At 38.0% G+C, this 25064-nt stretch overlaps 3 protein-coding genes across 4 annotated transcripts; 2 read left to right on the top strand and 1 right to left on the bottom strand.

The window, feature by feature from the left end:
• Positions 1–601: 601 nt before the first annotated feature.
• Positions 602–2109, top strand: LOC110374434 (gastrula zinc finger protein XlCGF57.1). Its single transcript, XM_021332139.3, has 2 exons — positions 602–1729; positions 1813–2109. The coding sequence occupies exons 1-2, from the start codon at positions 690–692 to the stop codon at positions 2093–2095; spliced, it is 1323 nt and encodes a 440-aa protein (XP_021187814.3). The 5' UTR covers positions 602–689; the 3' UTR covers positions 2096–2109.
• LOC110374453 (ATP-dependent helicase brm) lies at positions 2103–24962 on the bottom strand. 2 transcript variants are annotated; one of them, XM_049842484.2, is made up of 28 exons: positions 24204–24962; positions 16810–17363; positions 16214–16520; positions 15773–15850; positions 15507–15607; positions 15164–15302; positions 14031–14220; positions 13218–13356; positions 12666–12840; positions 12047–12169; positions 11500–11620; positions 11183–11312; positions 10933–11014; positions 10558–10715; positions 9481–9658; positions 8800–9042; positions 8347–8513; positions 7844–8032; positions 7197–7355; positions 6686–6857; positions 6216–6325; positions 5665–5785; positions 5114–5299; positions 4540–4736; positions 4152–4277; positions 3907–4033; positions 3426–3606; positions 2103–3089 (listed from the first exon to the last, which is right to left on the bottom strand). In XM_049842484.2, the coding sequence occupies exons 1-28, from the start codon at positions 24666–24668 to the stop codon at positions 2950–2952; spliced, it is 5058 nt and encodes a 1685-aa protein (XP_049698441.1). In that variant the 5' UTR covers positions 24669–24962; the 3' UTR covers positions 2103–2949. The 2 variants fall into 2 exon arrangements, with proteins under 2 accessions (XP_049698441.1, XP_049698442.1); XM_049842485.2 differs by having other exon boundaries at positions 12047–12154.
• Positions 18354–23859, top strand: LOC135116952 (carboxypeptidase O-like). Its single transcript, XM_064034957.1, has 5 exons — positions 18354–18491; positions 18616–18758; positions 23087–23288; positions 23368–23452; positions 23570–23859. Exons 1-5 carry the CDS (start codon positions 18354–18356, stop codon positions 23857–23859), a joined length of 858 nt encoding a protein of 285 aa, XP_063891027.1.
• Positions 24963–25064: the final 102 nt, after the last annotated feature.

The raw sequence follows: 25064 nt of genomic DNA, 5'->3' as shown, positions 1-25064 counted from the left end.
GGATCGGGCGACTATCCCGTATTTGGGAAAGATGTGAATAAAAAAGCGCTATAGATCTGCTAAAACCGATAATATTCAAGAAAATATTTTTTACTTTGTATCCAAAGTCAAAAATTGTCTGATGAACCACAAGACGTTATTCATACAGATCAGATTGATTTAAAAACCGGTCATGTGCGAGTCGGAATCGCGCGCGAAGGGTTCCGTACAATTATTTAGAAAATGAGCAAAAATCACGTTGTATGACCCTCAAAATATTTATTTTCTTCCAGTTTTGTCGTTAAAGCGGCAACAGAAATGCAACTGAAAATTTCAAGTCTAACTATCACGGTTCATGAGATACAGCCCGGCGACAAACGGACGAAGGAGCGAAAACAATAGGGTCCCGTTTTCGGAACCCTAAAAATGAATAGTGTTGAGTGTTCCACTTCTATTCCCTAGTTTTTAACAATATCTCTGAAAAGCATCCCCTTTCCTCTTTCATTCTGTATAGTGCCCTGTATAATCTGTAGGTTGACAACAATTTTAATTTGACATTATGTCAATGACATTGATCGATATGATTTTATGTCAATGTCAGCGAGTGAGATTTGTTTGTTGTTATTTACTGCAGTTGTTTACTTAAATTATTACTTTTGCTACTATTGCAATTTTAAGTTGCGTTAGTTACTTTATACATTGATTGCACAATGGAATACGCTACCATTGAAGCTGCTATGCACGATTTGTGTCGAATATGTTTGCAGAAAATAGATCAGAATCAAAACGTGAATCTGTTCAATGAAACCGATGAATCCAAAGAAATTATGGACAAATTATATCACTGTTTCCAAGTTACTTTATCTGCAGATAAAGCCATGCCATCTTTGATGTGCGGTGACTGCATAAATGAATTAAACAGTGCTAATAACTTACGACTTAAATGCATGAACCTCAATGAGAGATTACAAATATTATACAACGATTACTTACAAAATAGCACTAAGGTTGAAAATGATCTATTGTCGTATGAAGAAAACACAGACTCAGATTCCCCTAACGATTATTTAGAAAATACTGACCTAAGTAAACAAGCCAGTGATAAGGTAGAAAGTCATGAAAGTGAAGTAAAAAAAGTTTCTGATAGTTTTACATGTAATTTGTGTAACAAAGTATTGAAAACCAAGGTTACACTGTTGAAACATTATGTATCAATGCATGAGAAAAGGAAACATGTTGGTCAAGTGTCAGGATTTGGTGCGGCTAGACGATACCACTGCACATCCTGCTCGTACTCGACACCACACAGCCAGACCTTAGTCAGTCACATGAGAACACACAATGGAGAGAGACCATACACATGTGAATGTGGTAAAAGTTTCACCCAGTCAGCCAGCCTTGCTGCACATCGTAAGACACACAGTACAAGCACATACTTCACCTGCAGCTTGTGCGGCAAGCAGTTCAAACATGCATTTACAATGAAAAATCACATGCGCGTGCATGAAATAGCTTCATTCTCCTGCAATATTTGTTTTAAGACATTGAAATCTAAAGAAACACTGAAAGCTCATATGTATAGGCATTATAAAATCTGTAATTACAACTGTGAAGACTGTGGAGACACATTTGTCACATCTGCTGAGTTGCATAATCACAGAAAGAAACATAGTGTGGAAAAGAAAATGCAATGTCATTTGTGTGGTTACAAAACACACACTAAGAAAAATCTAATTGTTCATCTGAAAAGGTTTGCGTAATATAGTGGAAAAAACAAATTCATTATTTTCCCATGATTTCAAAAGGAAATAATTGCTTTATTTTTTATTTCAGACACACAGGCAACAGGACATTCAAATGTGACATGTGCAATGTAGGCTTTTACACCAAAAGCAATCTTCGGCGTCATTTGCGAGTACACACTGGCGACAAACCATATTCGTGTCCAACTTGTGGCCAGAAGTTCAGTTACAGTCCAAGTCTGAACAAACACATGAAAACAATTCATGGAGTTGAATACAAGTGGTCAGACTGGAAAGAAACTATAGTGAAGCTTGCAGAGAAGGTGGATGGCAATCTGCCCGGCTCAACAAAAGAATTAAATGTTAATAAATAAAATACCATTTAAACATAGAAATTTATTAATTGATGCCAAAGCACATAAAATCCTACTATACTAACCCTACTTATCTAACTTCCAAAGAACACTGTTTTGATGTCCTGGAGTAAAAATATTGTTATGTTATGGAGAGTCAAATATCAAATAATTTAGATCTTACTTTAAGTAAAATTATATTTAATAGAAATATTTAATGTTCATTGCCATAAAATTAAAAAAGTGGTGCAACCAGGAATTTAGGCAAGTTTGTCTCTACTCTTAATGCCAGATAGCTAAGTAGATGCTATGCATAAAAAGGGTGTAATATATCCTGGGTTTGCTTTGAATTGAATATTTTATAATTTTAAATTCTTAACTAGAGTATTTTATGCTTATACTTAATTACTAGTAAGAAGTTACTATGAATGCAGTACATACTTGGAATACTTATCCTAATTCCCTTCTTTACCTAAAAGAATATTAAAAACTTTGCTGAAATTACAAAGCTGAAACAATAAAGTGCAAAAATACTCAAATGGTTTCTTACTAAAATATTATTATAGAATTCAAATATAAGATATCAAATTCATTATTATTTTAGGCCTGCTTGCACCACTGCCCACTAAATACGATGAATTACATTGCTAATTTCCTTAGTTGTATGTAACGGAATAAGCAATAGATAAAAGACGAAAGTTACAAATGTTAATAACGTATTTTGTCGCAATTAAAATAAGATGGTCTAAAATATGTCAAGTAAGTGAACAGTAATTCAAGCAGACCTTAGTGAAAAATGTCATCAATGTAAGATTTAAAATGAGATTATTATTAGTAACATGATTGGTAAAGTATTCCTAAGTATTGGGCTGAGTTTAATCCTCCTCGTAGTCTTCGTCATCTGAGATGTATTTGCGCTGTTTCCGCTTCCTGGACGGCGTGCTCTTACTCTTATTCTTCAACTTGATCTTCATTTTAACGGAGCGGTTGGATTCACCGTCCGAATCATCGTCATCTGCGAACAAAAATTATATTGAGCAACTTTAATACTCTCATACTCTCTGCTATTAAAGGCATAAGTGTAAATAATATGGTCCTTTGAAATAAAAATGAAAACAAACACGAACCAACCCTTTATCTATCTATAATAATAAAGAGGAACCATTTTTTGTTAAAGGCTGCGAAACTACTGAACCGATTTGAACTGAACCGCCCAGTAACATAGGCTATATTTTATCTCAATTCGAGAAGTCCTAGCGGGACGCGGGTGAAACTGCGGTATAACGGAGAGTATATAAAACAGTATCAGAATTTCACTAGATGTTCATTAATATAAGTCAAAATGACTTACCTTTATCATTATCATCGGAGTCATCAGAGTTCTGTCCGCTCTCGTACCGGCGGCGTACTTCAATGAACACGTTGCGCAGACGCACTGAGTCCTCGTATATGAGCGACTGCTCTTCATTGTACGTCTGAGCGTTGGCACATAGCGTGAAGAAATCACGCTCAAGATCCGATATGTCGTTATACTGTTGAAAATAACAAAACAAATTAAACATTATAATTTATACGTAAGAATACCGTTATATACCCTATTTGAGGGGACACTAATAACTAAAGATATGACTTTTTCCTTAAAAACACAGTTTAAAAATAATATGCGGCTGAAAATAAATGTAAATACAATAAATAATTGTTATTTATAGAAAAGTGTATTTGTTTAATAGTTACTTGTAAAAAAGACCTATAAAGATTGTTCATCTTAAGTTAAATGACTACTCAAATAGAGGATAGATTCATCTAGTAGAAAAGTTATTAATTTGGTTTACCTTGCCATCTTCAATTCTGTTCATAATTTTCTTAATATCGAGTGGTTTCTTGATGACGTCATAGTAGTCTGGCAACTCGCGTCGTGAAGGTAATTTCATAAACGGCTCAGATAGTACACGGCCAGCCCTAAGAAAATATAACACATTTTAATAAATTAACGTGCACTCTAGAAAATTAATAAACATACTTATATATATGATACTTCTTTTAATTATTTCAAGAGTTTTGAGCTATATCTACTTACTCATCAGCATAATCGATAACTTTCTTCATAATACTCTTCAATCGCTTTTTCAGTTGGTTGATTTCCGTTTTGCTCTTCTTTTTGGAAGAACTGGGCACTTCTTCTTCATCCGATTCTTCTTGGCGACTATAAAATAAACGAAATTAAAGTATGTATTTTCCTATTTCAGATAATCAACTTTTAAGCCAGATTATGCAGCTATTGAAGAATGATTTTTGCGGTTTTCAAAACCATTAGGTTCAAGTTCGACACGTCTGTATGTATGACCGCGATTATCTGACGTTTGCCTGAACTTTAAGTATTGCCTATACAATTTATAGCTGCAATCGGAATTAGCAAAACTTTATTCTTCTGCAGCACAATAAATATATTATCTGTTACAACATACCGTCGCTTACGTCCCTTCTTGCGTTTCTTATCCAAGACTTCATCATCGTCATCTTCTTCCTCCTCTTCCTCAAATTCGTCGTCTATGGCCTTGAGCCACTCCTTCTCCGTCAGCGAGTCAGTATAGTCAACCTCTTTACGTTGTCGCGACCCGCGCCCGAGGGTCTCGTCCTCGTCTAGGTAGTTCCAGCCTTGACCCTGAATGTAACGATAGTTTTATTGGCAAAGAACAAAAGTAATTTGAAGGAAAGTTTATTGAAGCCTATATAAATTTAACACCCAGACTATAACGGTAAGTCCGCGGAGCATATGATTATGAGAGTTTGCAAATGAAGCTTACAAGCTTCTAAAATAGCTTGAAAGTCACAGCATGCATAAAATTAGAAGCTTGGTTTTACGTGAAACTGATAATCTGTTCACGATCCACATGGCTTCGTCTTAACAATATTTTATATAAAACAGTTATATATTGGTGGAATTTAAAGAGAATTCAATGTAACCTATAAGTCACAATAACCTTAAGTTCAAGCAAAAACTGGCAGATAATCCATAGACAAGTAAACGCTACAACTAACCTTATTACAAACGACCTCGTCCTCATGTTTGACGAGCCAGTCGGGCAGTTCCGACTCGTCAATAAGTCGCGACTGCGTCTCAGTCTTCTTGCGCTCGATGTCGATCTGTTTGAATATCTCCAGCTCTTCCTCTGAACGGGCTATCATTTCGTTTATAAGATCATCATCTGGCAGCTCGTTTTCTTCCTAAAATGATGAAGAGACAGATTTTTAGACCAGTGCCGAGTCATATAAAAAGAATGGCAATTCCTCAGGGACATGCACATACGCGGGGGGCCCCCGCATATGTACTTGGGTTTTGTATGTATGTAAGTCTCTCACAATCGAACAAACAGTTGTTACACTGCCTCTATAATCTAGTGAGAATTTTACGACTTTGTAAGGAGCCTTGTGCTAATTTTGCTACAGGCAACTTCGTAAATCCAGACCTGGTTTAGACATAGTTTACCAACAAGAAATACAGGTAAAAAATATTGAAGTAACCGCTTAAGGTGCATGGGATCAGAGAAATACTGAAATAAATGAGCAAAATAAGCTATTCTTTTACATACCTCTTCATCATCTCCATCTTGATGCAGAATACTCTGTAGGAACTGTTGACGCTCAGATCCTGTCGACTTCTGATCGAACATACCAGCTTGAATGACTTTCTCGTCCATGTTCAGTTTATACCTGTCAAAGAAAATGTAGTTTTACTATGAAGAAGATTTTTCTTTCTAACACTCTTATTCATATATTAGGTGGACCTGTATGTAACTGTGTAATAGCAGAGCATCTAAGGTAAAATATTTAAACATCTTCAATGAATCATACCGTCTTGAAAATTGGCAGGTGTTTGTAGTTCTCATGACAATGCAATAATATGGTACTGTAGAATTGACCTGACAATGGAACCAGAAGATATTAACTGGAACTTCATGATGGAACATTCTATCATAGCAGTGTTTGACCTTTAAAAAAATTCTGGTAATGAACTTTGACCATTTTTACGGGCATTCTAAAAGCGCGTTTCTTTTATTGTTGTGTTAACTATTAATTTATTCGAAGTTATGAAATAAATCTGTGTCTGATTCTTTTTAAACGTCATATTAGTGATATTTACCTAGCTGCAGCAAGAATTCTCTCTTCCACGGAGTTGACGGTCATGAGTCGGAGCACTCGCACCTCGTTACGTTGTCCGATACGATGCGCACGATCTTGCGCTTGCAGATCCTGTTGTAATCAAAACATTATTTATTAATTGAATTGAATACATTATTTTATAAATAATATACTTCAAAAGCTCTAAGGAAAATAAAACGTATAACTCCGTTCGTAAGCGTATAGTAGAGTTCATAGTAATTTGCAATAGTAAGACCCAAAAAAGTTATATCAAGAGGTCGTTTTGTATGCTTCAATGCAAGACATAGATGGACTAACAATATATGTTCTTTGAAGCACCTTATTAAACCTATGTTTCCAAATACAGATTTCATTTTCATCGTAATTTATATTAGCTTTACAATGAGGCGCTTATCTACAGAATCGGTGTATTACGAAAGTTGTAACCCTATTCATGGTAACAATAATTACCTGATGAGGATTCCAATCGGAATCGAATATGATGACGGTATCAGCACTCTGCAAGTTAAGCCCCAGACCTCCAGCACGCGTGGACAGCAAGAAGATGAAGTAATCAGAGCCCACGTCGTTGAACTTCTTCAGCAACTCACCACGGTCCTCCGCTTTTGTCATACCGTCCAATCTGAGAAAAAAATTTATTAAAATCTCTCGCCTATTCACTTACCAACATAGCAGGCCCACGTATTTTCATTAATTAAATAAATTCGGAATAAATAAGCTTTCCATTAATATACAAGGTATTCAAATCAGTTCATCCTTTTGGACGCTACGATGCCACTTAAATATGTCCAAAAATCCTATCTTATTATGCTTGCAATTCAGGTATAACACCTATTTTTTGGGGGCGCTTAACGCTTACCGCGTTAGAACAAAAGTTCTCGGGCAAAATAAGGATTACCTAACAACAAAATAACATGAAAAAAAACTTGATATAGTAAAAGTAAATAGTGGCAATAAATACCTCAAATATTGGAAGGCTCTCCAAGAAAGATAGTCTTCAATGATAGTCATGCACTGCGTCATCTGACAGAACACTAGGACTCTGTGTCCTGTTTGTTTGAGCTTCGGCAGGATACGGTCCAGAAGCTCGAACTTACCCGACACTCGGTATAGGTCGGGACTGGGAATAAAAACAATAACTCAAATTGTTATTACAATAAAGACCTACATATGTACTTGGGCAGCAGGACTTTGGACAAAGTCGAATTCGACAGAGCAACAGACAGACAGACAGAGAATTAAGTTTTTATTTCAAATAGGCCTTGGCAGGCTCTTATGATGTACGTCACATTAGTTGCAGGGTTCCAAAAAGTTGCTCTCGTGGAGGAGAGCTGGCAAGAAACTCCATAGATTGACTTTTTAAGAAGGTAATATTTTACATTTGTTTCAAAGAAAGGTTTTACGTACGTACGTACTTTTTTAAGTTAAGGTTTCAAACGTCTTCAATGTGAAATAAGAACACCCATATTAAATGTTGTTGTAACGTTTTCAATAACACAGTATGACCTTTTTATTCAGGCCTTCTATCTTCATATCATTGCCATAGCAAGAGGTGTTCGGAAACCAAAAATAATTCGAACCTCATTTGAATTTAAATTAAGAACTTACCCAGAAACAACTCCGCCACCGGTGCCAATATGATCGCAGAACTTCTCCTCAATATGTTGGAACATGAAGGGATGGTTGCACAGTTTGCGCAGCTGTACGATCGTGTTCATCAGGGCTTTGGCACCGCCCTTGCCTTTGTTGCCTTTCTCTGATCCGTCGGTTAGCAGGACTCCTTTAGACTGCATGTGTCTGTTTAGATCAAACAAGGGTAATTGTATAAGTTGTACATCGCAAATTCACTTTCACTTTTTACTTATTTTAAGTCGATATATGCATGAACCATGGCGATGGAAGTATATCATGTCCCTACAAATATTGTTTTTGTGTATATTATACACTTAGTTTGCCAAAAAACCACGTGTGTGAAACGAGTGAAACATTGCATGAATTGCAACCATTTCGTGAAATTATCGAGCATTTCATGATATAGGTCTATCTACAATATGGCTACCACATAGAAATAATTATTTTAATTTACTAGCCGGATTAATTAATCAACTTACTTGTACAACACTCGCTGTAATCCACTCATATCGCACTTGATGATGTACTCCACTTTATCCGGCAGTTGGCTCTCCACCTCCTTCTTCAGCCTACGCAACAAGAACGGACGCAGCACTTTGTGCAGACGACGAATGATAAGGATGGTTTCTTCCTCGTTTAGTTCCACCTGTTGACAGTAAAAAAAATACAGCATTAATTTTCATTGCCGGTAAGATTAGATTCTACAACCATATTGTTATAAGAACTCAATGAGTTATCAAGCTGCAATAGAGAAAAAGGTTTCAGGGTGTAGAGTTGACAAAAAGAGGTTTAGAGCATGTTGATCCTCGGTTTGAATATGGAACAGCATTTGAATATGGAAGCACAACTCGAGCAGTTTGTTCTACAGGGAGGAGTCCGCCAGCAGGAGATCCTAGCGTGCTTTAAAAAAGAGTATCAAAAACATAACCAACCTTTTCACCAGTGGTAGCGAAGGGCGCGTTGAACCACTGTTCGAATGTGGAACAGCTTTTGAATATGGAAGGCAGCAGGAAGTTGAGCAATGCCCAGAGCTCCGGCAGTTTGTTCTGAAGCGGGGTGCCCGTTAGAAGCAGGCGATGCGGCGCGATGTAGTGTGTGTTCAGCACTTGTGTTAGCTTGCAATGGTGGTTCTTCATACGATGACCTTCGTCAATTATCATGTATTTCCATTGTACCTGGGGGAGAGTGTTGCATCGTGTATTGCTCAGGTTCATGCGCACTCTAAAAAGAAGTAGCTATATCGGGACGGATAATGAGCTCTCGGCGGAAGAGTGGGGATCGCTTTGCGCACTGTACACTTAAGGCAATAAACCAATAAATCACTTCTGCGCAGGTGAAGGTCAGGGCTCAATATCCCCGCCGATGATTATACTCAACGTGTAATAAATATCATCTATATTATAACTTCAATGTGGCTTCTAAATTGATATTAAATGTGATGGGGATATTTTTTCTAGGTAACGAAATCTGCAACGTTATGAGGGTTTTTTATTATTTTTTTCAATTAATTGGCTTTGTTGCTTGGCTTGTACTTTTACAGAACCCAGAACCTTGACCAATCCCTCTTTCTAGAGTCTAATAAAAACGCAAAATATTGCGAATGTAGAACTTACCTTAGCCAGCACAGCCTTGTCTTTAATAACATATTCATAGGTAGTAAGCAGCACGTTGAACTTGGTGGATCGCATCTGCGCCTGCACGAGGCGGCGCGACTGCGGGGAGCCCTTGTACGACACCACCGACACTGTCGGCGCCCACTTCTCGAACTCCAGCACCCAGTTCGAGAGGGTACTGAAAATTATTATGAAATTAATCACACTAGTATTTTATAACTAGCTGACCCAACAAACTTTGTATCGTTTAAACCTTTCCTGAACTTCAATCATTCAATCATTTTATAACCTCCTAGTTCAACTTGCATTGTATAACTTTCTCAGAGTCAACCCAAAAAATATTGTAAGCATTTCTTTTTCACGTTATTGTCGTATGTATCAATACATACAAAATTGTAACACCTATTATGTTTTTAAAAAGAGTAACCATGGAGTTGTCCCGTTCTTCTCCATAGGAAGCTACTTTTGGAATGGGCAACTAGAATCAAACTTATTTATAATTTTGACGTTCATAAGTGCTTGTAAAAGCCTACATGAAATAAATGATTTGAATTTGAACCAAGATAAGCCAAATCGGTCTAGCCATTCTCGAGTTTTAGTCACGACTAACGAACAGCAATTCATTCTTATTTAAAAGATAACAGAAATAACAAGTGAATTTTATGTTTGCTGCTTTTTCACGAATTTGTGAGTGTGTATAGCTAAACGGATTATGATGAAACTTCGCAATAATATAGTTTCAGCATAGGTCCTTTTTATCCGGAAAAGTTTGTTCAGGATATGGGTGAAAGCTAGCACTCATTATAACAGTCATCTGGCAAATAAGGGAACTTCATACATAGGGGCAGTATATAAGGACGAACATAGGGGAGTAAATAAAGAAGCACAAAAGGAAATACATAGAGGTAGTACATAAGGCAGTTTATACGGGGTTTAATAAGGTATTAACTAAATTCCAACCACAAGGACGCGCAAGTTGTCCCCCTCCCGGAACTCCACCAAGCACACAATATTCCGTGACGACAAAAAGTATATATAGTAGAATGGGATATTATTAATACTCTACATAAAATTTACCTGAGCGGCACAATAATGAGGAATGGCCCATTGACCTTCTTCTTCTCCATCAGATAGGTGACCAGCGCAATCGTCTGAATGGTCTTACCGAGACCCATCTCATCGGCTAGAATGCCATTCAAATTGTTGTTGAACAAGGATACCAGCCATTCCAGACCCTAATAAAAAAAAAAAACAACTATGTATTATTATAAAAATTAATGGCCTTACTACAAAAAACTTAAACATCTGTTGAACACTTGTCTAAAAAATATGTGTGTGCAAAACAGACCTTATTTCAACGTCTTAATTGGATTTTTTTAGACCAGTGTTCAACAGAAGTTTAAAAGTTTTTGTGGTACGACAGATAAGGTTTTCAAATAGAATGAGTCCTACCTTGATTTGATATTCTTTCAGTTTTCCATTGACAAGAATATTGGCTTGCTCAGTAACAGATTCGTGGACTGTGTGAGCGATACTGAAACACAAAAATATCATTTTTATTGACATTCAACAACAAGCTTAAATCCTGCAATTGCGAGCAGAGAAATTGCTTCCTGTACCCAGATAGTCTATGTCAACCGGGAATAGTGTAGCAACAGTGAAAAAACTCCAAACTATAGGCTATAGATGATCTAGTAAGTACCTGTAATATGTCTGTTCTTCTGTCTTGTACTCATCATCCTCAACCTTGGCCTTCTTGATCATCTCCCGGGCCTTCTCTTCGTCAGTTTTCTCCTTATCACTCCTCTCATCCCTGTGACCTTTCTTCCGTTCTGACGATACAATAGGTGGTATGTAATACATGCATAGAAAAAGTCGGCAAATCATAGATATGTTCAGACATTCCAAAATGGTTTTTTATTAAAAGAAACCCTGATAACGGAGAAATAGACCTAGCATGCCATTGCAAGCCTCACTTTTAATAAATTTAATTCTGTATCTACATATGTATTTCCTTACCATCATCATCTTGGCTGTCATCGCCAGAGTCTTCGGAATCAGACAGAACTTCCCAACCGGGATGAGTTTCCATCCAGTCCTTCAGCTGCGATAACAGTGGCGCCTCCTCTCCTTTCAGTATCTATGTAGTCAAATACATAATGCTTAGTATAGCTATCACCAATCTTAATGGCAGCTTGCAACTAACTTCCGAGCATAGGTACGCGCACCTCCTGATACCTAAAAATGATCTACGCAGTGACTTGCGCGATTATCTGAGCCGCCATTAATTAAGCACAAACAAAATTTTTCAATATGCAAAGGGATTCCAATGATAAGTTGCAATATTTTATGGTAATTGTTGCACTTTAACAGAGTCATGTATGTGATAAGGAACTGTGTATATTATGCAATATATAATAATCTTTTTTGAGAATCTCCCTAAACACAAGTTAAATCTTACATGGAGCCAAAGTTCATCGAAAATTCGTCACTTTTATTTGTGTTGTCTTTTCTCTGTACAATATATTCTGTGAATAAAATAGTTAGTTTTTTTCCAAGTACTGACCTCGCCTGTCTTGGGATCCATGACGTTAACTCGCGAGTCTGACGTTTGGGAGCTGTCATCCATTGCGTCGATCTCGCCACCTTCCAGAAGCTTCTTCTTACGCGATTTCTGCATTTCAATTAACTATATTAATTTAACTTATTATGCATTCTTTGTGTTCCAGTCCGTCGGCACTTCTACAAATTTGGAAAAACAAAGAAAAAAAAAAATAGGAGAACATAAGAATTACCTAAAAAGAAGTGTACATACATGCCAAGTATTTGTAACTGAAATTGGATATATGTTCAAACACCTTTACGGGCTTGGCACGGGATGACAGTATTTACCCACTGGATGTTTTTATACATTTACAGCCTTACTTATAAAAATCATTATTCATCTTCTAAGCATCATTTTAACTAATTACTACTTAAGGCCTTAAGTAGTGATTCAATGTTAGTTAAGACATGCTTAAGCAACGTTTATAAGTAAGGCTGATAAACCTTCCTCTTCAATCAATTTATCAAAAAAAAACCGCATCAAAATCCTTTGCGCAGCTTCGAAGAATTAAGCGTACAAAGGGACATAGGGATATAGAGACAGAAAAACCGACTTTGTTTTATACTATGTTTAAACGAACCCTTTTCCTGCGCTCCTCCTCCTGTTGTTTCTTGCGTTGTTCCTGCTTGTGCTGCTTCACCATCTCCGTGAGACTGGCGATGTACTCGTCGGTTTGGGAGAGCAGGAACGCCAGACGCTTGTCTTTCTTCTGATCAATGAGCTTACGGTAACCCTCTTCGTCTTCCGCCATCAAACTAGAATAAGGATTGTCATTAAAAAGGTGTCAAAGCTTAGTCATCAAAATATTTAAACATATATATATTACATACAGAAAAGAAAGATCTATTTCTAGTTAAAACTTTTCTGGAAGTCGTTACAAAAATATGTTTGGATGAAAGTGGATGGGTGACCAACTTGTAATGACGAATTCTTCCGTGTTTCGAAAGTCACGATAAACTGCTGTCAGGAAGCCTGAATATCTTACAACCAGTCTTGCTAGGAGGTATGAGGTTGCCAAAGTAACTTGGTTGAAGGTCAGATAGGCAGTCGCTCCTTATAAAAGACTGGTACTTAATTGCATGTGGATATTCTGGAATCCAAGATCGAAGGCAGACGATGAATGAAATCTTACCGTCTCATACGCTCCTTCTCGATACGTTCTTGTTCCTTCTTCTGCTCGCGTTCGGCGTTAGCGTGATGGTTCATAATAGCCTTGTTCATGCGAGACAGCTTCGCGATATTATTGCGGTGGTACTCTTTGAAGTCCTTAGCTGAAATAGAACGGTACATTAAATTTTACATGTCGAATACGAGGCTTTTAGGCTACTATTTTATATGAAGTGTCTGTTCTTAGTGATTGTACGATAGACAAGTGATTTTAATTATATGCCAGGACTTGAAATGGCTTTCCATACTTTACTTACTTACTGCCTTGCTTGATACTTGCACGTGGTAATGTTTGTGTCTTACATACAACTAATAAAGCTTCTTGTTTCGCTCACTGTAGCGACACACACATGGCATGGTATAATATTATGTCTTAAGTTGCCTCGTTGGTCTAGTGGTCGCAAACGCGAGTGCTTTAATTGAGGCGTTTTTTTTTTATTTTTCCGACGTCAAAAATCATCAAATGACCCCTCCTGCTGTGGGTTAGCAGCGGTGAGGGAGTGTCAGACTCTTACTGACTAAAAACCGTCGCGTTCCGTCATAGGCCTTTTATGTACCAGGGCCGCGGTATCTCTTTCGAACAACCCGCAGCCCCGACAGGCCTTGGCCCTGCTGGGCCCCGCTGGGTTTGATTGAGGCCTCGGGTTCGTTTCACGGGTCAGACAGGTTTAAAAAAAACTTTCGACAGCGCAGCTGGGTGATCTCCTTATATGATGAGAACAGCCGACGTATCCGAAATCGACCTTGGACAGATTATTATAGTCCTAAGAGTACTAACCATGTTGCAGCACAGTCTGCAAGAACTCCTGGTGTTTCTGTCGGCGTTTCCTCTCGGCCTCGAGTTTCTGTTGCTTCTCTAGTTTCTCTGTAGCACGTGCTTCGCGCAGGCCCTGACGCTTCGTGCGCTTGTACGCCTTGATGTTCACCGCCGTCTCCAGTGTAGTGTCGCGACGGACTTGGCCGAGAATCTAGCAATTATAAATTAAAATAAAACTACTTTTACGGATTTTATTAATATTATTTAATCCGGACGTTTCGGATCCTTTGACCTTTACAGCATCCAAGGCCACGGGCAGACTCTCACGGACGGTCAGTCTGCCCGTGACCAAGGATGCGGTAAAGGATCCGAAACGTCTAATATTCGCGTAAGTGCCAGAAATCAATTATAAAGTTAAACATACAGCAAATATTCACAAATTTTTCTGCCAAGGTTTTATTTTAAGTTTATGCAATATTTATGGAAAAGGCTCGGCGGATGAGGATGATGCAAAAGCGTTTTTCTGTTTCAATCAGTCCAGTAGTTTACACTCGCTGTTTCAAAAAGAGTTTCTCTTCGGTTCTCTTCCTTGCAACCGTGCTACTAGCTTGACGTTTGAAAGAGCATTTTAAGACTAAAATTAATTAAAAAAAATGAGTTTCAGAAATATTTTTATAGATGATAATACTACTGTCACTTACATGAGAATAAAATTCAACACTTAGCATTACTAGTTATATTATAAGTACCCATCACCAGATAACAACAAAGATAAAATCATCATTCTCATCATCATCCTCCGAGCCTTTTTCCCAAACAACAAAGATAAAATATTAGTACATAATTACATGTGTAGTTACATATACTATTTCGCCTCCCAGTCCTTCCAATCACACACTGGACATCTACTCATAGTAGTTCTCCAGTACCTATGTGTTTGGACAGCTGGGATTTAAAACTGCGGAATGTTAATGCGAAATTTAAGGAGTACTTAGTAGAGCGTTACTTTTCAAAAACTGTCCTCACTTCTGGTTTCTAAAAATATTTATACCTACTAATAAAGTTCTATTTAGTAGCACCTCGCAAGTGCCTGACAAACAGACAACACAACTGTTTTTATACCTTTCACCTATACATATTTCTGCTGAACATACCTCAGAACGTAATTGTTTCTGAAAGTTGAGCACTCGTAGCGCTCTGAGCTCGATCTGTGCTTGTAAGCGGAGATCGTCGGGAATATTCGCCGGCAGGTTGGACAGCATCTCGATACGGTGGGCGATGCGAGCTGCGATACTGGAAATATTGAACACTTCAGTATTGGGAGTCTAAGGCTCAATTATTGAAAAAACATTGGAAAAAGTAAAGTTGGTAAATAAATAAGGTGATGGCTATTTTACTTGAAAACTGTAACGTTTGAAACTCTGATGTGTATTTTGACAAACCGGGAGTATGTAATTGCAACAATATTAGCTTTTGTATATGTAACCAACCACTTACCGATTTTCTCTTTCATTTAAGATCTGTAGAGGATCAATGCCCACAGGTTTGGGCATGCTGGTGATGCGATTCTGTTTCGCTCCTGGGATTGGCCCTCCAGGCTGTTGGAAATAGAGTTTATATTTTAAAACCAGATACACTCTCTATATTTGCTATGTACTATTTGACCAAGATTTTTTAGGAGATGTGACTTGAATAATTAATCATACAAGTTATATAATTTGATTGGTGTTTAAATAAAATAATGATGTGTTAATATAAGTTACCTGATGCTGCGGCTGTGTTCCCGGAGCTTGTGGCCGCATCGGCGCGGGCCCTCGTATCGGTGCCCCGCCACTGATGGGCTGTAATATATACTAACATTGTAATTTCGCCTGCTTGGCATTTATACTTTTTACATTACATTTCTATGTCCAAATTGCTGTACTATGGTTATTGATACACCTGTGCATTGGAGAGCACGGTAATGTCGGTCCTGCGCCTGATCTCTCTCCGGTCGTGTCGGATTGCCGTCCCATCGGGCTATGAGAGTGAAGGCATATTGAGTGCACCTGTGTCTGTGCAAATGCTTGTGCACTATAATATGTCCTGCGCAGTTGGCTTATCTCCTTACATGAGAACAGCCGCCGTAGCCGATAATCGGCTAGGAGAACGAACATCATCATCGTCAATATGGTTAAAAGAGTTTGGTGCTTAATGAGAGTTACCGGATTGACTAAAGGTGGAGTCAGCTGAGTAGGCGGAGCCATCTGTCCGGTCATGGGCAGCGGTGTGGGCGGGGCGCCCCCTCCCCCGCGGGGCGCGTCCCCCGCCGCGCCGCCCGCGCCCGCCTTGCCGCCCGTGGCGCCCAGCCCGCCCGCCGCGCCGCCCTGCTGCTCGCCGTAGGGCGGCGCCGCCGGCGGCGTGGGGCACTCGGGCGGCGCCTCGCCCGTCCGCTTGCCCGATGCCATCATGGCAATCGGCTGCGACAGTGGCTGGTTGCGAGCGAGGCTCCGATACGCCGTGATCTGCGCTCTAAAATGAACAATCATCACATTACTGGTAGGCGTTACTCCATTTGGTAAAGTATTACGTAACTACAGAAAAATGTGTGGATCCAGCACTCAAAAAAGGTTGTGCTCTACAGGAGATCCGCCTTTATCTTGATACGACTTTTTATTTATAAATGCTGTTGAAAACCTACCACTGTAAAATACAATACTTCGTGAATTGAAAAATTATTTAAAAGAATATTACGAAGATTATTTACCCGCGGTTAAATACCCTAATGGGTCAAAAAGTGCTGTTTCGGTAAAATACGTACTTGAGTTGACAGAGCTGGTTGTTGCTAAACAGTCCCTTGCCAGGGTCTTGCGGATTGGATCGTGCTCGTAATGCTAGCAACTGCGAGAATCTGGGATCCTCTTGAAGCCCTTTCTCTTCCATAGAGTCAATCGTCCGTTGAATAGCGTGCAAATTGTCGGGGCCGGGTGCCGGCAGCGAGCCTTGCATGGGAGACGAGGCTGGTGGAGCACCGTTAGCTGAGGACGTGGCCGGTGGCGGCTGGCCGTGCGGCGGCGTCTGAGCGGCCGGCGGGTGCGGTGGCGCGGCACCCGGGGGCGGCGCATTGGGCGGGGCACCGGACGGAGAGGCTCCCGCCGCGGCGCCATAGCCGGGCGAGGCTGCGTGCGGCGGTGGGCCCTGGCCGGGCATCATGGCGTGGTGCGGCGGCATGTGGCCGGGCGCGGCGGGCGGCATGCCCTGCGGGTGAACGCCGTGCGGCGGCGGCCCGGATAGCGGCAGCGGCACTCCGGCCGCCCCAGGGGGACCCTGCGGCCCGTTGCCCGGCGGTGGCCCCCCACCCATAGGCATAGGCGACTGCAATTAATTAGATATTCTTTATTGTAATACGATACTAATACCACCACAATAACAAACAACACAGGAAATTACAAACAAAGCTAAGAACATACGTATTACAGTAAGCTCTAAACAGCTGTTCTTTCAGACAACCTCTGGATGGAGTTTTTTACATTACAGCATTGTTTGTAGGTTTATGGAACTTAAATACATTGTTTGAAATCTATGTTACATACCTAAATAATTTTCAATGTGCATAGCCTTCTTGAATATTGATGTTACAAGTCATTAATAGCTAAGACGAAGGAAATTAGGTATATGATTTACATCTTACAAAAATGTTAGCTAATTTAGATATTGCTCTGTTCTGGATAATATCACAATTGGCATGTGTTTACGCTATATTTGAAAATATTACATTATATGAAGTAACAGCATTTAATTCACGGGAACGGGCCCTATTGTATTTTCTTTATGTAAAGAATGAGATGATAATATTTACAAACGGAATAACAAATGAAGCAGCTATGCCTATGGATGTGCTAGTAGATAGTTGTTGCTCAAATGAATTTGAAGAAAAAATGAGAGAGAATGATATAGAATACGCTAAGATAGGACAAAATCGTTTGTATGTATTTTTCATTGCTGCTGTATTATTACATACTTCCATTACATGCATGTATAGTAGAAAGTAAAGAGTAATATGAAATATATATATTACTGTATAGGTACAGAATAAATCTATTTCACAGGAGGAATGAGAGTTTAAAAACTGTCATCTTGGATAATAAAACCATTCCACATGATGCCCCTAATTTAACTTCAAATTTTTACAACTGGGAAATGCTGAAATTATGGATTGAACACAAAATACAAAAGTTTCCAATGATGGAAACAATAAAAATTGCTGAGACGTATGAAAAAAGAGATGTAATTGCATTGAAATTATCATCAGGAACAAAACATTCAGCAATCTTTCTATTAGGGGGTGAAGATGGAAGGGATTGGATGTCTTCAGCAATACTTCTCAATTTTGTGGATTACATTTTAGAAAAGAAATTAAATGTTGATGTTCTGACAATGCATTATGACTTTTATATACTCCCATTGTTAAATCCTGATGGTTTTGAGTATAGTATAACTCGGGTAAGTTATTTGTTTCATTGTAATATTATATTTTTAACCATCTTCCCAAAAGGGTGGAGGTTCTCAATTAATCTGGATCTTTATATGGTATAGTAATTTTTCTGTGTTATTTTATATTTTTCAGAAATTCTATTGGTCACCAAATAGAAAGGTGTACTTTCCTAAAACAGCTTGTCCAAAAAATGTTACAGCTTGTGGCATTTCATTGTCAAGAAACTGGTTCTTAAGTCCAGATATAGGTAAGTTATTATTATTTTTCACTAGACAGTAAGGAAACTTCAGAAACTTGTGAGCATTTCATAATACATACATGTATGAAAGACAGGGTAGGAAATAGTTTCAAAACATTTCCGCGTATAATGGTGATGTGTCAGCATCACTAGACATTTACTACATCTATACATATAATAAATCTGTAAAAAAACTGTGTCTGTACATTGAATATATTAAAAAAATAATAAGTGGGTGGGGTTTAGAAACAGTAATGGAGCACAAATCCAAAAAAAAAATTCTGTCTGTATGTCTGTTTGTTTGTACACGCTAATCTTCGGAACTACTGGACGGATTTCAATGATTTTTTCTTTGTTGTATCAGTATTAAGCCTGGTCAACATATAGGCTATAATTTATCTTCGAAACTTGAAGACCTCATGCAGAACACCAACAGACCAACAAAACTATAAGAGATACCAAAATGGTGCCATAGCAAAAATTGTTTCATGTGATGAGCATTTTCAGCTGAGATAATAAATTTTAAGATCTGGAACACCTGATGTGGAACCCCAAGAGCCCAGCTTCTCTGTACCATATACAGGTATGACGTTTTAGCAAAAGTTGTTCAACTTGATAAGCACTTTCTATTGACTTATACAAATTGAAGATCTAAAACACCTGATGTGGAACTCCAGGGGCCCAGCTAGACTATAGCATATAGAGGTGTGACATTTTAGCAAAAGTTGTTCAATCTGATAAGCACTCTCTGTTGACTTACAAAAATTGAAGATGTAAAACACCTGATGTGGAACCCCAGGAGCCCAACTAGACTATAGCATATAAAGATATGACGTTTTTGCAAAAGTGGTTCAATCTAATAAGCACTCTCTATTGACGTATATACATCGAAGATCTGGAACACCTGATGTGGAACTTCAAGAGCAATACTACACTTGAAATGTATAGAAACGAATGTTATGAAATAGGTATGGTGACACAAAACCGACGATTATCCCTTTATACACTATAGAAATATGAACTCAAGGACAATCCCCGGTGGACGTCGTTAAAAAAAAGACAATCCCCGGTTCTGTGCTATACCATTGCTAACTGTGGATGAAAACTACTTGGGCTATTGTGCTAATGGACTAGGAATGGGGAAACTACGGGAACTATGGCACCTGCCGATGATAATGTATTAGATACATGTAAAAATTGCAGGTGGAGACTTCGCCAGCTCACTTACTGGGCCCCCGGGAATCAGTCACTAAATAGCAATAAGAGGGCAACAGGGACATGAGCGGCTGAAGTGTGAGAATACCTCGGCGGATTTTAAACGCAGATTACGCGCTCCCTGTGGGTCACTTACCACGAGGCATCCTCCGAGCAGGGCTACTAACCCTGCTCTAGCGACTCCACTCTGGACGGCCAAGCCAAGCCAGAGGCTTGAGACCTACCCCCGTCATGGTTCACTCCGGCCGGCCGGAGATGGGGGCAGTATACTCTCCCTGGAGAACTCAGTATATATAGCCCCGCGGGGTAGCTACTCCCCGTCATCAGCCTCAGACGTCCTGCGGTGCCTATATCTCATTATTATTGTCGTTATTATCTCAAGAGCCTTTGTCCCAATTAGGGTCATTTCGCCTGTTGGCGACCATTTAGTGCAGTTGGCAAGTTTGACGGCGATAATAAAAATGCTCCAGCACTCATTTCCATGTCAAATTTGTGTAATGTATTCCTTATATACTCTATTTTAAGATTAACTTTCAGTTGTATTAGAAATATCTTACATTTTCTATTTAAATCGATAAACCTCAAAATTAGGCGTTTTACCCAGTTTGCGTCCACAAAATCCAATTCGCGTCCACCCATGGTCCAGTTCGCGTCCAGTAGCTTAGAAAAGGAATATAGGGGTGATTTTTTTAAGAATTAATAAAGAAAGATTGTATTAGATCAATTTCTTTATTTAACAATAAACTTAATTATTAAAAGTCAACATTATCATAATTTAAAATTCACTTTAAAAAATAAAAATAATTCTTCTCAACATTGGTTTAAGTAACTTAAAATAAGATTAAACAGTAATTTTTTTTATTAAGATATAGTTATAATTATAATTTAAATATTTAATTATAATTATATATATACGTATATATATATATATATATATTATATATATCTTATATATATACGTTATATATGTCTTATATTATATATTATATATATACGTGGTTATAATTAAATTATAATTATATATGTATATATATATATATATACATGGTTATAATTAAATTATAATTAAATATTTCTATATAAAAAAATAGAAAAATTTTATAATTTAATTAGAACCACGTATATATCTTCATAAAAAAAATATAATTTAATTATAACCACGTTTATATCTTAATAAAAAAAATGTACTGTTTAATCTTAATATATTAAGTAATTTCATTTAAGATAAGTTCTTCGGATACAGGAAAAAAGAAGGAAAAGACAACATACACAGAAGAAGACTTAAAGAAAGCATTAAATGATATTCGAGAGAAGAATAAATCGATAAAAAAAATATTCAAACAATATGCCTTGTCTGATAATTTATTGACTCAACAATTCTTTTAGTTGTATGTTTAGACAAAATTGTTATATTGTTTTGTTAATTTAATATGGCCAAAAACTTACTATAATCAACGCGGGTCTTTCCCTGTGATTTTAGGGTAAAATTAACAGAACTGATTACTGTTTATTTTTCAAGTTGCAAAATTAATTGCCTAATTTTAAGTTACTTAAACCAATGTTGAGAAAAATTATTTTTATTTTTTTAAAGTGAATTTTAAATGATGATAATGTTGATTTTTAATTTAAAATAACAAAAAAATTAAAAATTTACTGTTTAATCTTAATATATTAAACAGTACCCATGTTTTAATTATTTTTTATAAGCAAGTATTTAACGAAAACAGTGGACGCAATTTGGTTTATTAGTATAGAGGATAGTTTTAGTTCGCGTCCATTGTGGACGCAAAGTGGAAGTTTTGTAAAATTCGATGTAGTAATTCGCGTCCACCTTATTTTATTAGTTAAATATAAAAAACATTACCAAATTCATAAAAAACATTATACCTTTATTCATCATTAATCTGTAGAAATAGCTATCTATCCTAAAATTCACATAAAACAATATAAAACTTACCATCACACACGCCGCTGCACACTAATTTTTATCTAAAATTCAACGTGTTTGCGCTTTCTTGTTGAAGAGCCTAGACTAATTATTTTTTCTAAAAGGATTGGTTGGACGCACAGAACTTTTCTCTATCTGTGCGTGCCTCTTATACATTAACGTATTAGCGGTAATGATCTTTCGTTTGATTGGTGTGATAATTATCTTGTTTTCGAAATTTTTTTAAAGGAGATCGGCAAAATGGACGCGAACTGGGCGATGGTCGCGAACAGGCGAAATGACCCTATGTTAGAGTCGACTTCCAGTCACGATGCAACTGAGTACCAGTGTTTACAAGGAGCGACTGCCTATCTGACCTCCACAACCCGGTTACCCGCTCAACCCAACACCCCTTGGTAAAACTGGTCAGACTTACTGGTCTGACTACCCATAACGACTGCCAAGAATGTTCAATGACAGCCGGAACCTACAGTTTAACATGCCTTCCAAATAACGGTCATTGGTATCCAAAATATACGTAGAAAGTACCTACATACGAACTTAGAAAAGTTGCATTGGCAGGTACTTGCCAGACCTGGAATCAAAGACGCACGCTCATACTTGAGAGATTGGTTCTCTACCCACTAAACCACCACAACTTCCACTAAGTCACCACGACTTTGTCATCTATTTAATGTTTTTTACGTAATAATACGTGTAATATTTTTGCCACACACAACTTAAATGCGGACTAATTAGAATCACTACTTTTATCCCTATGGACGCGTCTATTGCGGTTCAGTTCTCAGCGTTTTGTTTAGTCTGCTGTGCTTTTGCCGTTGAAGTACAAAAATTAAATATATGGAAGGTTTCTAATGCGTACCTATTCCGTTGTTTTCAAGTCAACGGGCTCTTAAAATTCAATATCAGACGATTAAGATCTATGATTTTGCTGACCCCGTAGTCGCTGGCATAAGGGACAGGATCCGCGTACGAAGTCGCGGGCAGAAGCTAGTTCCATAATAAATGTTTTGCTTTAAAAATTATTGTCATCACTGCCAATTATACTGATATTTTAAAAACTAGCTAATCATGACTCAATTCCCACAGGATGTGGGACAAACCTCTTGCTAGTAGAAACTAGTAACTTATACAGCTTGTTGTAAAACTGTCTGATAGTTCAACCTCAGAACAGTTCTAAAGTAAAACTATTCTTATGTCCCTTTTTTAGTGAGAGATGAAGAATGTGATCCAGTTTATTCAGGATCCAAATCTTTATCTGAGGAAGAAACATCTGGCTTGGCAAAGTTTCTGGACAGTATTGCCCTAGAAATGTTAGCGTTTATCAATGTAAGAGGATTTGAAAACCTTGTAACAATACCATATGGATATAGTAATCAGCATTGTAATAACTATCCTGTGTTGGTGAGGTGTCTTTCAACTTATTCTTTGACATAGTAAAAAATGATTGATAAAAGCATACTAATGCAATTTTTTTTTTTAGATGGATATACTGTCATCAGTGCATGACAGAGTAAATGCTGAGCACAATAAGACCTTTTTCTATGGGACTGCCAGTTCATTTTTCTGTAAGGTTAACATTGTGTTTTACTGCACAGCAGTGATTGTGTACTTTCATTGTGTGGTTGAATATGTTGTTGTGGTCTAACTACACGTAAGACGTTTTAATGGAATTTTCGTTTTAGATAACTTCACTGGCAATGTTGCTGATTGGGTGAAGAAGAAATTAAACACACCCATAGTGTACACTATTTACATGAATTCCGCCCATTACGTACTGCCAAATGCAGAAGAGGTAGGACCTCGGACTGATGAACTTTCAACTATGATGAAGGAGATAGTACTCCTAGCTGGCAATATATACAGTCCATTATTCAACAGTCAGGCCCGTCATTTTATTCAGATCTTTGTTATCACAATCCATATTTCAAACATTTTGTTAATTGCAATATTAAATGAATTTGTTTTCATATAGGAATTGAATTAGAGAGAGAATTCTCTCAATATTATGTTTATGTTACATCAGTAATGAACTTTTAGTACAAATATAATTATTATCAGTTGAAATAGTTTTCATAATTGACTCCTAGTCAGAGAAAAAGTCATAAATTGTTGCAATAATATACAATTTTCTGCACTTATGTTAAATTGACTTGTAAATGAACTCAATTTTCAACATTACAGCAGATCATGGGGAGTAAGAGAGCATGCAACAAACAACTATATAGGTCAAATAACGCCTATGATAGAATAAGGACTATCTCAAACGAATCTTGACAAAGTTGTTATTCAACAACATTTCAATTCATAGAAAGTTACCTGTCCGGGTGGCATATGTCCAATTTGATGCTGCATGTATCCATGGGGTGGACCTTGCCCGGGCATGTTAGGATGTTGTGGTGCACCAGGATGACCATTGGGTCCAGGAGGGTGAGCACCTCCAGGTCCTATCGGATGTCCCGGAGGTCCTGGCATATGCGGGCCTACCATATGAGGAGGCATTTGATGTCCAGTTGGCGGCATGCCAGGATGTTGTTGGGGTACTCCCGGGGGGCCGTTGGAGTTCGACGAGATAGGGTGTGCTGGCCCCGACGGCGACATATGATTAGGCATCGGAGGCTGGCCGGCACCAGAAGGATGCGACGGCGGCGGCCCGTTGACATGTTGCTGGTTATACGGACTGTGCGGCGACTGTGGCGGTGCCGGACTCTGCGTCGGTGGCCCCATTGGGCTCGGCGCTTGCGGCGGAGGCATTGGACTACTTTGAGGTGACGGACTAGCCATCTTATAGTCAAATCACTCTATGCACATATCAAATTTATTTATACTACCAAACAGCTACACGACACACGCTTAGTTTTGGGTTGTGAGAAAAGCCACTGTCTATGAAAGTTCAAGGTATTTTTGTAAACCACTCCTAAGTTTTTACACAGTTGATGATACTGAACTTAACACATTTGTTTCTAGAACCACTGATGTCGAGAATTTTCCATTTAAAACAGTAGAATAAAATAATAAAACATCACATCATATCCCAATCAATGCAACTTCAGCAATTAATGTTGCCAGCATAAAACCAGCGTTGCTAACGCTTACTTACACATCAACGAAAAGAAAAACATGGCTCTTAAAATCTTCAAGAAACACTAAAATAACGTTTTTATTTAAAAATTGATTTAA

The sequence above is a fragment of the Helicoverpa armigera genome, chromosome 5 (assembly GCF_030705265.1).
Source record: "Helicoverpa armigera isolate CAAS_96S chromosome 5, ASM3070526v1, whole genome shotgun sequence".
Lineage (NCBI taxonomy): Eukaryota > Metazoa > Arthropoda > Insecta > Lepidoptera > Noctuidae > Helicoverpa > Helicoverpa armigera.
This window is presented reverse-complemented; position numbering and strand designations above follow the sequence as displayed.